General features: G+C 43.4%; 1 protein-coding gene across 7 annotated transcripts in view; it reads left to right on the top strand.

Annotated features, from left to right (window-relative positions):
- Window positions 1-14339, top strand: part of LOC115153203 (regulating synaptic membrane exocytosis protein 1) — a 66727-nt gene that overhangs the window by 26526 nt on the left and 25862 nt on the right. For all 7 annotated transcript variants that reach the window (XM_029698395.1, XM_029698401.1, XM_029698400.1 and 4 more), the window contains exons 5-6: window positions 13060-13307; window positions 13424-14121. In XM_029698395.1, coding sequence (XP_029554255.1) covers window positions 13060-13307; window positions 13424-14121 — 946 coding nt within the window. The remainder of the gene's footprint in view (window positions 1-13059; window positions 13308-13423; window positions 14122-14339) is intronic.

The raw sequence follows: 14339 nt of genomic DNA, 5'->3' as shown, positions 1-14339 counted from the left end.
TAAATGTTAAAGTGTTGTGAATGTTCATGTGTTGTAAATGTTAAAGTGTTGTGAATGTTAATGTGTTGTAAATGTTAATGTGTTGTAAATGGTAATGTGCTGTAAATGTAAGTGGTGTAAATGTTAGGGTTGTAAATGTTAAAGTGTTGTGAATGTTCATGTATTGTAAATGTTAATGTGCTATAAATGTAAGTGTTGAAAATGGAAATGTGTTGTAAATGTTAAAGTGTTGTGAATGTTCATGTGTTGTAAATGTTAATGTGTTGTAAATGTTAATGTGTTGTAAATGTTCATGTGTTGTAAATGTTCATAAACTCAGCAAAAAAAGCAAACTTAACATGTGTAAATATTTCTATGAACAACAAGAGACATAAACTGAACAAGTTCCACAGACCTGTGACTAACAGAAATGTAATAATGTGTCCCTGAACAAAGGGGGAGGGGGGGTCAAAATCAAAAGTAAAAGTCAGTATCTGGTGTGGCCACCAGCTGCATTAAGTACTGCAGTGCATCTCCTCCTTATGGACTGCACCAGATTTGCCAGTTCTTGCTGTGAGATGTTACCCTACTCTTCCACCAAGGCACCTGCAAGTTCCCAGACATTTCTGGGGGGAATGGCCCTAGCCCTCACCCTCCGATCCAACAGATCCCAGACGTGCTTAATGGGATTGAGATCCGGGCTCTTCACTGGCCATGGCAGAACACTGACATTCCTGTCTTGCAGGAAATCACGCACAGAACGAGCAGTATGGCTGGTGGCATTGTCATGCTGGAGGGTCATGTCAGGATGAGCCTGCAGGAAGTGTACCACATGACAGAAGAGGATGTCTTCCCTGTAACGCACAGCGTTGAGATTGCCTGCAATGACAACAAGCTCAGTCCGATGATGCTGTGACACAACGTCTCAGACCATGACGGACCCTCCACCTCCAAATCGATCCCGCTCCAGAGTACAGGCCTTGGTGTTATGCTCATTCCTTCAACGATAAATGCGAATCCAACAATCACCCCTGGTGAGACAAAACTGCGTCTCATCAGTGAAGAGCACTTTTTGCCAGTCCTGTCTGGTCCAGCAACAGTGCGTTTGTGCCCATAGGCGACGTTGTTGCTGGTGATGTCTGGTGAGGACCTGCCTTACAACAGGCCTACAAGACCTCAGTCCAGCCTCTCTCAGCCTATTGCGGACAGTCTGAGCACTGATGGAGGGATTGTGCGTTCCTGGTGTAACTCGGGAAGTTGTATTTGCCATCCTGTACCTGTCCCGCAGGTGTGATGTTCGGATGTACCGATCCTGTGCAGGTGTTGTTACACGTGGTCTGCCACTGCAAGGACAATCAGCTGTTCATCCTGTCTCCCTGTAGCACTGTCTTAGGCGTCTCACAGTACAGACATGGCAATTTATTGCCCTGGCCACATCTGCAGTCCTCATGCCTCCTTGCAGCATGCCTAAGGCACGTTCGCGCAGACAGGCAGGGACCCTGGGCATCTTTCTTTTGGTGTTTTTCAGAGTCAGTAGAAAGGCCTCTTTAGTGTCCTAAGTTTTCATAACTGTGACCTTAATTGCCTACTGTCTGTAAGCTGTTAGTGTCTTAATGACCGTTCCACAGGTGCATGTTCATTCATTGTTTATGGTTCATTGAACAAGCATGGGAAACTGTGTTTAAACCCTTTACAATGAAGATCTGTGAAGTTATTTTGGATTTTACGAATTATCTTTCAAAGACAGGGTCCTAAAAATGGGATGTTTCTTTTTTTGCTGAGTTTATGTGCGCAGTGCTCAGCTATAGGCTGATGCTGAGCAGACCATCTGACTGGGGTCTCAGTCCTCATCCTCCAGCTTAATCAATCTATATTTAGGTAATTTAGAATGCGCTCTTTTATCCAGATCGACTTAGTCTTACAGTCAGTGCATTTAACTAAGATAGGTAAGAACCACATATCACAGTCGCATATTGCATTACTGAAATCATTTTCAATAGGCTTACTTCCTAAACAAACACAATAACCTACATATTTCTGCGCGCAAAATTGAGCGTAGGACAGGACGGGAGTGATTTTTATTGGAAAGGTAAAGGAAAGTTCTGGGGTTATAGAACTGTTGCGGGATCAGGATAGTACAGGAAAGTAATTGACAGGACAAGACGGGACAGGAATGAATTTTCACTCCTGTGTCAACCTCTAGCGCAAGCTAGCTGTACCTATAGACTTCCAGTCATTGTGCTAACGCTAGTAAGAAACAGCTCGCCGAAACAACCTTGAACTTCCTTCAAACTGCACGCAGAGACATAAAATGGTATCCATGTGTTCGTCTGCCTATTGGTAAGTAGAAAAAGGGCTTACTTGCCAAAATCTCGCACTATCCCATTAAGATATGTAGCCAGCAAGAAGGTAGAACCACTTCCAGTGTCAACCAATAGTACTCCACTAACTCTCACTAGACCACCAGCCACATACAACACACCACTTACACCATTAGGTATTACTCCAGGCATGCCTTTTACACCTTACAGCACTCACACTTTTAGGTTGAGTTTAAACCCTTACATGCCCTTGGCCCTTTCCCTCAGTGGTGCTGCCAAACAATCACTTGTTGGTACTTGGCTCAGTGGTGCTCTGGGCTTCCAACAATGCATTAGAGTAGTGTAGACACTAGTCCAACCCCCCCACAGCACCGTACAACAGCACTAACTCTAATGAGACTTTATCAGTAAGTGTCTGTTTCTTGAGTAGTATGTGTAAACTCTGTCTATTACCTGTGCAGCCCCTATGTATTGACTACATAGCCTTGAGTATAAGTTGTGGGGACCCTGCATATAGTTTGTATAACCCCAATTTCTAACCTATGCTGCCCTCTGTATCTGTTTGAAGACCCAGATGGGGTTTTAAAAAAGAGAAAGCCCCTGTGTTGAGACTACCTATCCCCTTATTGTCATCAAAATTGTTAAAAGTTTTTAAAAATAATTATAATAAATACTACTGTTGAATGCACTCATATATGCATTTTGTTATTGTATCAGGTATTTTAAAAAATACCTGATACAAAAATATGTGTAAAATGACACATGGCAAATTTGCATAAATATGCCAATTGTGTTTGCATATACGAATGCATTAACATAAAGAGGTGGGACAAGGCTGCAACCACCAAACACTTGCTCTGTCTACCCTACCTGCACTCACCTGCGCTGTCTAGACAGCATCATTATTTACTGTTGTTGTCATGTTCTCTTGCATAATTCAACAAGTGTGTCAATAGCAGGATGCCATCGGATTAAAGGTTAACACACTTAGCTCTAGATAACATCTAAACATACTTTACATTGTTTGCAAGATCAGTGATAATATCACTGTAATCCGATTGTCCATTTTTGGAAGTTGCTTTAATTTCAGCTAATTTGTAAACATTATAACTGTATTTTATTATTACTTTTTTTCAATTCCACTTAAAATTAACAGCCGTCAAAATAAAGTTACCCTTCTCTTTCTTGTGATGTAAATGTTGAGACGGTGCGTTAAATCCCTGACAAAGCGTTCTTTTCGATTCAGCGGTACAACAATGTATTCCATAGAGCCAATTTCTGCCATTACTGGGGTGTGTTTGACAGGTCATTACAAAAATTTCCGTAGTCGTAGCGCTAAAGGGAAAAAAGTCATGCACAAGTAAGAGTATGAAAGAGTCACAGGAGTAAAATGAAAACAGTCAATCCAGCGAGATTTAAGTGACAAGTGATTTTTGCACCCCTCAAACACAGGAAAAAGATGGCTGAAAAAGACAGATCATCAGGTGGGCAGGGCATGCACGTTGCTAATCCCTTATGTATGGCCTTTCGTATGTGGCCACTGTTTATACTGTAGCTTGCATAGCCCATATGTGACAGACCAGCTCGATTCGGTCTTATGTAGCAAAAATTGAAATGGTGTTTTTTACATTGGATAAAAGTAGACTCTCAGAGCTCGAAAATGGTATATCATACACTACAGTTGAGGAACAATGGGAAAGTAATACTGCTTTGAAAGTTGATGAACTTGTAAATACCACTTTTGAGAAAATGTCCCTTGAATATTTTGGTAAACCTATTGGAGTGCTCTCTTTGTCTACACCATTTCAGTGTCGTTCACACCCTCTTAAGCCTTAGCCCCACACATCTCTTTATGGATTCACACGTGAGGCCATGTGCTAAACAGAGTGAGTATGGTTGTGTACTAAACAACCAAAGATTTCAAGACTAAAGGCTGTTTTATACTATCTATCGACATGTTTGTAGACAGTTATCGCAGTGACATCATGAACATTCTATTGTCATTTGACATCAAACTTGTCGTTGTCATTATGAAAAAGTATAAACACAAAAATGACAGGCTTCATGACATCAACAGCCTGGTGGTCCAACATAGCATAACTGGTGTATTTTAATACCAATAAACCCATCTGTTTAAAAATGAATTTAGTATATGTCAATCTAGCAAACCAGGCAACTAAAAGCAACATTCTAAACAATATTTTGGTTAGTTTGTAGCTTGTTAGCTAGCTAGCTAAAATTAAGTTAGCTGGCTAGCCAGTTCAAATAATGACCATATCATATAGCTGACAATGTCTTAACTTTAGCTAATTTGCATTCATTATTACAGGAAAATAAATATATTTACAAGTTAATGGCAAGCTAATTACATAAAATATCTTACAGTTGTGAGTGTGACAAAATAAAAGCAGGGCATTCTACTGGAATTTTTTTGAACTTGGACACTGTCTTGTTAGCTTATTGTTATATCCTAAATGTGACTTTGGTGCAGGTCATGTTGTTTTTCACATTACTGTCTCTAGTGAACACACACTATATCAAATAAAATCTAAGTTTATTTGTCACATGCACAGGATATAGAAGGTGTAAACGGTACAGTGAAATGGTTACTTGCATTGTGGAGTCTTTTGTTTAGACATGTAGCTAGCTAGCTAAACAATGAACCATAATCCTAACTCATAATGTTACTAAACTGCATGAAGCTGCAGGTAGCTAAAGCTAACCAACTAAGTTAAATGTTAGCTAGCTAGCTAACATTAGGCTATAACCAGCAATGCAAATGGCTCTGAGAAACGAATAATATTACTACACAGATCATACATGTAATGTTAGCTAGCAAGCCAGCCAGCTAACATTAGCTAGCTAGCTAACAGTACGCTTTAACTTGAAAACAAAATGAAAATGACTTTCTGACAAAATTATAAACATATAATATCTGAATATGTAGCAAGCTAGACTCTCACGGGTGTCATGGTTGCCCTTAGTTTGAAGATGTAATCTGGAGACATGTGTTTTATACAACAGCCTTCTGTGTGTTTTCTTTTCGACTCCCTCCGCATATTTGCAATCAAACGCCAGAATTTTCTCAATCTCCTTAGCTATCATACACTGCTTCCACGGCACATTCCACTGATTTCAAAACTCCATGAAGTGAAGCGCATTAGCAACACTTTTGCAGTTCTCCATGATGTCATTCAAAATAGCATTGTTAGAAACAATTACCTATACATACTGAGCAGCTCATGTTATAGACAGAAGGATGCTACATGGCAGACCAATACGAACTCATCTCTCGGCATGTCCAGCCCATCCATTATGTCAGCCAATCATAGCTAGTGGGAAGGTTCCTGACTTTTTCCGTGGCTAAACCAACTGGGCTTGTAATTTAACAATTTTATTCATATTTACAGATGGCATACAAGTTTGTTTTTAATGCACTTGAAAGATCAAATGTTCCAGAAGGCATTTCTGCCCCAAAAAAAACACATTTTGATAAAAACATTTATGTTTACATTCAAATGCCTGTCCTTTGCAGTAGTGATGCACGACATACGCCAATTTTCCTGAAATTAGTCACATATGTGTCATGGCTAATGATAAGCAGTGCTCATTGTCTACACTAATGGCAGATCTAATGGTGAAAATCTGTGTTAGAGCTGAAGCCAAGTGTTTCTCACAGAAACACTGTTTTCGATGTCTGATTCCTCTTCCAAGACAGTAAGCGCTCTCTCCCCTTCCCTTTCCCTCTCTTTCTCTTTCCTTCATATTGTAACATCCAAGGCTATGTTTTTAGAATGTGTTGATTAGGCTAGAAAACAGACTGTTTAAAAAAAATTCAGGCACTGTAGTAGTATTTCATCGTAGCGACAATGTAGTCATATCACTGTTTGATACTCTCTTAGGGTAGCGTTCAGTGTGTGTATACCCAATGTCTCTCCCTGCAGCAGTTTGGTGGTGGCTGAGAAACAGAAACACACAGCGTTGTGTCATCTCCCCTGAAGTCAACAGCGCCTCATGATTACTATTGATCACAGTCTCTAGCCTCCCTCCGCTCTGCCGTTCATTCACCTCATGGAAATGTCTCATTGACTGGGACATGACACAGAGCTATCTCTCAGTATCCTACTTTTGTTTCAAACATATAGGTACAACACATACCATTACCTACCCTACACATATCACATTTTATGAAGCCTATGTTTCACATGTTATATAAAATTGACCTCAAAGAACCTGAATATTTTGGATCAATTCAAATTAACCCAAATTTGATCAATTAAACAAACAGATTGGTTGAGAAAGCCTACTCATACTTTCTTGGAGGACACAAAAAAAATAGAACCAGCCCACTGAGGAGGGTGAAAGCCCCTACACACTTATCTAAGGACAATGTTGTGCCCCTCCCCAAGTGCAGCACAGAGACATCTAGTGGAGACAGGTAGAAGTACAGTAGACTTACTCTCCAATGCATTACAGTAGTAAAGGGGCACTGTAGAGATAGTGTGTGTGTGTGTGTGTGAGGGCACAATGAAACATAAACACACTCCCAGTGTGAGTGAGTAAAGACCTGTTCCATATATTCTATATTTATATGTATTATATATTCCACACACTCACATTCATAGATCTATTGAGCGGCTTAATTCACAGAAAAGCCTGTGTTTGGAGGGGAGGCCCGGCTAAACTTGACTTGGGCATCGGTTCACTGGTGAACTGTCAGAGGGAAACATATGCTTTTGTAACATCAGCAGGGACCCAAAGTAAATTATTTACACTATTAACTGTGTGTATGTGTTTGTGTTTCTATGTGGATGGGTCTGCGTGTGATATAATTGGGGTCTTCATTTACTGTGACAGTGTGTGTGGCTGTATGTTCTGTGTGTATGTGGGCATGTGTCTTGGTGTGTAACATTACGTTTTTCCGTGTGTGTTTGCGTGTGCATGCGTGCGTGTGTGCATATGTATGTGTATGACTGAGGAGGATGTCTGGGTGTGATGATATACATTCTCATTAACCCCAATGGACACTAATCTCCTTTGCGGCACTCTTTCATCCTGACCTAGGATTTATAGCCTGCTGAATTATGGGTAGTGCATTGATGTTGCCGCCTCCATCCATCATCCATTTCACCTGTGAGGAGACGCTGACAGCAGTGACTCACTACTCATGGTCCTTTTGCCTGTCCTCTTCGCACTAGTCAATGGAGACAAGATCATAGCCCATTACATTATAGCACAGTGCATCATATAGATGGTGCAGGGGCCTGCTGGGAAGGCTAGAGCAGGGTTTCTCAATCCAGGGCGTGCACATTTCTGATTCAACTATTTGAGGCCGAGTAGTTGATCAATCAGGTGTGTTAGTGCTGGGCTAGAACAAAAACCTGCATCCCGGTTCCCCACAGCCCCACCCAGAGGCTCTGATGTCAGAGTGATCACTCCTTGATTGGATGTTAATTATGATGCAGCCAAATGTTGTAGCTGATAATTTGTGTGATAACGAGTTAGTCACTGATACCCCACCCCCTTGGGGGGTCTGAGACACCCCTCTAGGGGGAAACCAGTAATTTACCAGTCAGCCATTTGTCTTTGACCTTCGTCACAACCCCTATGTATCCAGTCATCCAGCGGTTGTACTTTTATTTTCCTACTCTCCCCTTTAGGAATCCAGTCAGTATTTGGCTTTAAGTTTCTATCGTCTCTCTTGGAAATCATCTTTCACTAATCTTGGATTTTTTGAAGGATCATTATTCTAGGAAAAAACCCACATGTTGACATCAAGTGATCATGTGAAATCTTTACCATCGCAAATGCCAAACAATAAAGACAACACAGGTTAATTTGGTTCTTCCATTTCTGCTTGTATCTGGATGTTGTAGCTATGCATGTCACTATACGTGTTAAAAAAAACTCTTCCCCTGCACTAGAGTTGCTTACATGTATTGCAAGTCTGCTGCAGTGGGAAGGATGCTCTCCCCCTATGCCTTGGAGGTGGGAAGTGTCTGTTTACAGGTCACAACATTGAACTCTCATGGGACCCTTGACCCGCCAATCATCCCCCTTGACCTTGCCCACCTTGGCCTTGAGCCAATAGGAACTTTAGTCCAGAACTGATATCAGCCATCCCATCCCGGGGTCAAAAGTCAGTTTCATTTCTCCAGTGAAAGGAGTAGGCTACTCTACGGCAACTGGACATTTCCATCGGCTCTTTTCTGCAAAGGATTCTAAATTCTGAACCTCCCTGGTGTGATGTGAATGCGTCGATGCTGATAAACCATTCATTCAACTACACCATGAAGCCGTGTGTGTCTGAGGCAATAAAAGGGTTGAACTTGAGTCCATGCCCTGATCGTCATTGTGCCTCTAACCGGGTACCCAGAGAGATCATTCCTTATCTTAACCGGTACCTTCATTTTTGGAGTCCATCACCAGTTGGTGGAGCTGTTTTTCAATGAGCAATCTCTTTCATAGAACACTGCTCTGCTGTTCCACTACAGAGACCTTTAGTTGACACATACCTGAAAACAGAGAACGGGGATTCCCACAGTGGAATGTTATCACATGCGGTAACTATGGTTACACAGCGGGTTAGTCTTTCCAGGAACCAGCAGCGATACAATAGCAGCTGAAAGATTTCAGCACTATTCATTGTTATTTCACACACACACACACACACACACACACACACACACACACACACACACACACACACACACACACAATGCAGTCACACCACGCACGCAGTGAAGAACCAAAGCACATCCACTGAATAATGTAATGAAATATGTATGCTCACGAAAAAATAAACGTGATCTGTGGTGAAGCCAATCCCTCTCTCTCTCTCTCTCTCTCTGGGGGTTTCTTCTGGTCATATTACATTCTGTGTCCCCCTCTCTCTCTCTCGGTCTCAATCTCTCTGTCTCTGAGGGTTTCTTCTGGTCATGTGACGTGTTGCTGTTAGGAATGAGAGTGTGTGAAGAGGCTTTGTGTTTGCTGCAATCTGTCCGACTGTGACTCCATCCAGCTGACTGGCGGCCTCCTATCAGAGGGTGATCTAATACCAGGATTACTCCTGGATTATCTGTGGATCCCATGGGAAAACAGAAGTTCTTAGAGTCCTGCACTGCCTCTCAAATGTTGTTCATTTGTAATGGTGTCAGAAGTTGTCATCTGGACCTTGATGAATGCTTCTGCACTGTGTGAGGCAAAATGGTGCATGAGCATTTTCAATGTTGGCCAAACGGATTGTTTAGATTTAGATTGTTAGGATTTTGTATTGTGACTCTGTACCTTTGTTTCTCTCTCTCAGTTTCAATTACATTTCAATTTAAGAGCTTTTTTGGCATTGGAAACAGATGTTAACGTTGCCAAAGCCAGTGAAGTAGACAATAAACAAAAGTGCATTAAACTATACAAATGAACAGTCAACATTACACTCACAAAAGTTCCAAAAGAATAAAGTACAAAAGGGAAAATAAATAAACATAAATATGGGTTGTATTTACAATGGTGTTTGTTTGTTCTTCACTGGTTGCCCTTTTCTTGTGGCAACAGGTCACAAACCTTGCTGCTGTGATGTCACACTGTGGTATTTTTCTCTCTCTCTCTCTCTCTCTCTCTCTCTCTCTCTCTCTCTCTCTCTCTCTCTCTCTCTCTCACACACACACACACACACACACACACACACACACACACACACACACACACACACACACACACACACACACACATCTCTAATCCTGTACTGCAAGGGTTCATTAGTGTGTGTGTGTGTGTGTGTGTGTGTGTGTGTGTGTGTGTGTGTGTGTGTGTGTGTGTGTGTGTGTGTGTGTGTGTGTGTGTGTCAGTCAGTAGTAGTAAAACTGTTTAGTGTCAGATGTTATGTGTCTGACTGGGGTTTTGAAATGGAACACGTTGTTTGGTATTGTAGTGGTTGTTTATACTGAAAGAAGATGGAAAACAAGAGGCAGAGATGGAAAGTAAGAGAGAGAGATGGAAAGTAAGAGAGCATAGTCTTGCTATTGAGAGAGGCCGCCGTAGATAGCCTGTCTTCTCTTGAGAGCCAGGTCTATGTGCACACTGCCCACAAAAATGTGGAAACTGATCTGCACTTCCTAACCTCCTGCCAAATGTATGACCATATTAGAGACACATATTTCCCTCAGATTACACAGACCCACAAATCCAATTTTGATAAAATCTCATATCTATTGGGTGAAATACCACAGTGTGCCATCACAGCAGAAGGGTGTATGACCTGTTGCTACAAGAAAAGGGCAACCAGTGAAGAACAAACAAACACCATTGTAAATACAACCCATATTTATGTTTTTTTACATTTTCTCTTTTGTACATTAACTATTTGCACATCGTTACAACACTGTATATAGCCTTTTGACATTTGAAATGTCTCTATTCCTTTGGAACGTTTGTGAGTGTGATGTTTATTGTTCATTTTGTATTGTTTATTTCACTTTTGTTTATTATCTATTTCACATGCTTTGGCAATGTAAACGTGCTTACCATGCAAATAGAGCCCTTGAAATGAGAGAGCGAGAGAGAGGGAGAGATAGCGAGAACAGAACACAAAGGTACTTAGACATTTAAGCTGTTCTAAGTAGTTATGAACTGTTACGAATGCGTATAGCATTCTAATCATGTACTATAGACGATACTAAGCACTATACACAGGTGACTTATGAAAGTGTCACCCACGGACATTCAACTGGGAATGATCAGTGCCGCTATAGCTGACTAGCAAAGCTGGCTGTCGTGTAATAAACTAGGACGGCAGCAATGGCAATGGCGGGAGGCATATGCGACTGTGCTTTCATGGAGAGTGTGTTCTGTTGGAGAGCTGCCTCGTCAGGGAGTGTGTATATGTGTGTGTGTGTGTGTGTGTGTGTGTGTATATGTGTGTGTGTGTGTATATATGTGTGTGTGTGTGTGTGTGTGTGTGTGTGTGTGTGTGTGTGTGTGTGTGTGTGTGTGTGTGCGCCTGCCTGCCTTTCCTCTTCCCTGATGGTACTGGGCGGATGGTAGGATAAATATAGCTGCGTTGGTGTGAGGCTGTTTTCTCCTCGGCTTTAATCAAAAGCAATCTGGAGGAGTAGAGAGGGGGAGAGAGTGAGAGAGAGGGGAAGAGAGAGGGAAAATGTGGAATATGCCAAGGTGTATGCCAAGGTGTTTTATTTTAGTTCTCTTTAAGGAGCCATAGGGGACGCTTGTGGAATAATGATAACCCTGGTGGCCAGAGTAAAGGGTCTCCTTCTCTCCCCTCGCTGTCCTCCCTCCCCTCATCTCTCCCCTCGCTGTCCTCCCTCCCCTCATCTCTCCCCTCGCTGTCCTCCCTCCCCTCATCTCTCCCCTCGCTGTCCTCCCTCCCCTCATCTCTCCCCTCGCTGTCCTCCCTCCCCTCATCTCTCCCCTCGCTGTCCTCCCTCCCCTCATCTCTCCCCTCGCTGTCCTCCCTCCCCTCATCTCTCCCCTCGCTGTCCTCCCTCCCCTCATCTCTCCCCTCGCTGTCCTCCCTCCCCTCATCTCTCCCCTCGCTGTCCTCCCTCCCCTCATCTCTCCCCTCGCTGTCCTCCCTCCCCTCATCTCTCCCCTCGCTGTCCTCCCTCCCCTCATCTCTCCCCTCGCTGTCCTCCCTCCCCTCATCTCTCCCCTCGCTGTCCTCCCTCCCCTCATCTCTCCCCTTCTCTGTCTTGTGGTCCTCTTTCCCCTTATTTTATTTTCTCTCCTTACTACCCCTTTCCCTATTTTCCTTCTCTTATTTTCTTTCTACATCCCCTCTTCCCTACACTCAGCTCAGAAATAGGCAACAATGTGTGTGTGTTTCTTTACACCTTCAGGTTTAGAATATGTATTTATATTTTTACATTTGACTTTTTAGTCATTTAGCAGACACTCTTATCCGGAGTGACTTACAGTTAGTGCATTCATCTTAAGATAGGTAGGTGAGACAACCACATATCACAGTCATAGTAAGTACATTTTTCTTCAATAAAGTAGCTATCAGCAAAGTCAGAGCTGTGGTTTTGCTGTAAGAATGTAAGCCAAACTGTTTATTACAATAGATGCCATATTGTTATGCCATATTATTCTTTTAATCATAAAAGCCCTCTCGTCCACACTGTTATACTGGCAGCAGTATACTCCTTAGGGTGCATGATTCCCCCTTGGCTGTTCTAAGCCATTGTTTTCCTGTGATGCTGAATTTCACAGTTAGTCTGTCACTGTTCAAATTGGCTCAGTGCTTATCTTAATTGCTTGTGATAATAATAGCTACTCACAATACACAATAATACTGTGTTCTCCCGTGATATTCAATACAATATGTACCAAATAAGTTGGTAACCAACTAATAATAAAGCAACTTGGGCTTTAAGTATGTAGATTATGTAGATTCTCTTGACTTTAGCAAACAAACGCAGTATGTATACATTTCCTCCAGGTGATGTGTGTGTAATAACTGTGTTAGAAATCCTCTTCCTCCAGGTGATGTGTTTGTAATACCCTTGTTATAACCTCTTCATTTCAGTTGATTTATGTGTAATAACCTTGTTATAACCTCTTTCGCCAGGTGATGTGTGTGTAATAACTGTGTCATCACCTCTTCCTTCAGGTGGTGTGTGTGAAATAACTGTTATAAGCTCTTCCTCCAGTTGATGTGGGTGTGTAATAACTCTTATAACCTCTTCCTTCAGTTGATAACTGTATAATAACCATATAATAACTCTATGTATGTGTGTTTCTTCAGGTTATGTGGGTGTGTAATAACTGCCGTAAGCAGCAGGAGATCCTCACTAAGCCAGGGGAGTGGTTCTCAGGTCCAGGGAAGCCAGGTCTAGGCTCAGGCATCAGTGACCCGGCCATGTGTGGCCTGAACCCCAGTGACGAGAAGCTCCGTTCCCTCTCCCAGGTCCCCCTGGGGCCCCACGACGCCAACTGCCCCGGTGACCCAGGACTGGCACCAGGAATGGACCTCCGCTCACGCAGCGAGCCGCCGTAAGCCCCAGCCTCAAACACACAAATGGTTCACCTGTAAACCTACTTAAACATTACTCTAAACTGACATACACCTCATAATTTCTCCCTCTGTCTCTCTTCCTCTCACCCACCAGGAGAAAGCCGGGTGATCAGAACAGTAAAGGTCGAGGTGAGCGTCGACCGGGTCATCCCAGACTCCACACCCAGGTGTCTGTGGACCGGGACCAACGGGAGCGAGAGCGGAGAGAGGGCCGACGGCTGAGTAAGGGCCGCTCTCTGGAACACGACCCTGTGGGAGCAGGGGTCCCCCGATGGACAGAAGAGGGCTATCACATAGACCCAAACGCCCCCCGACATTTAGCCCAGCCCCAGCCAGGGGAGCCACTGGGGGGCAGGCACCCTCTACAGCCCCTGGGGCGAGGCAGGGGGGTTGAGATTGGGTTTGAGGGTGCTGGGAGTGTTGGGGGCCAGCCCGAGGCTATGCTGGGCCAGAGGACGGTGGTGGGGGGTATTGGGGGGCCACAGGACCTTGGCCCTCCACATCTCCAGACCTCAGAACTCAGGGAACCCCCTGGGTCAGCCCCCGTCCCAGAACCTGGCCCCCTCCTGCGCCGGTCCAAACGGGAAAAGGCTGAGAGCATGCTGCGAAACGATTCGCTCAGCTCGGACCAGTCAGAGTCTCTGCGGCCGCCGCCGCCACGGCCCTACAAGTCAAAACGTGGCGGTGCTGGGAAGAGACAGACATCAGTCAGCAGCTCAGAGGAAGAGGGAGGGACCACGCCAGAGTACAGCAGTTGTGAGGACGCCGAGATCGAGAGTGTCAGTGAAAGAGGTGAGAGAGGCTCCAGTGTAAAAGTTTCTCATAGACACAGATCTAGTTTCAGCGTACATCCCCAAATCTTAACCATAAAATATCAAGGAACAGACACAACCCTGACTTCAGATCAGCTTCTAGGGCCAGCTTTATCCTATACTGTGAAAGAGCTTACCAATACTGTATGCATCCCATACTGCAGTGAAAGAGGTAAGAGAGTGTGGTAAGAATGTTTT

Source organism: Salmo trutta, chromosome 18 (genome assembly GCF_901001165.1).
Source record: "Salmo trutta chromosome 18, fSalTru1.1, whole genome shotgun sequence".
NCBI lineage: Eukaryota > Metazoa > Chordata > Actinopteri > Salmoniformes > Salmonidae > Salmo > Salmo trutta.
Note: the sequence above shows the minus strand (reverse complement) of the source record. Positions and strands in the feature narration are given on the sequence as shown.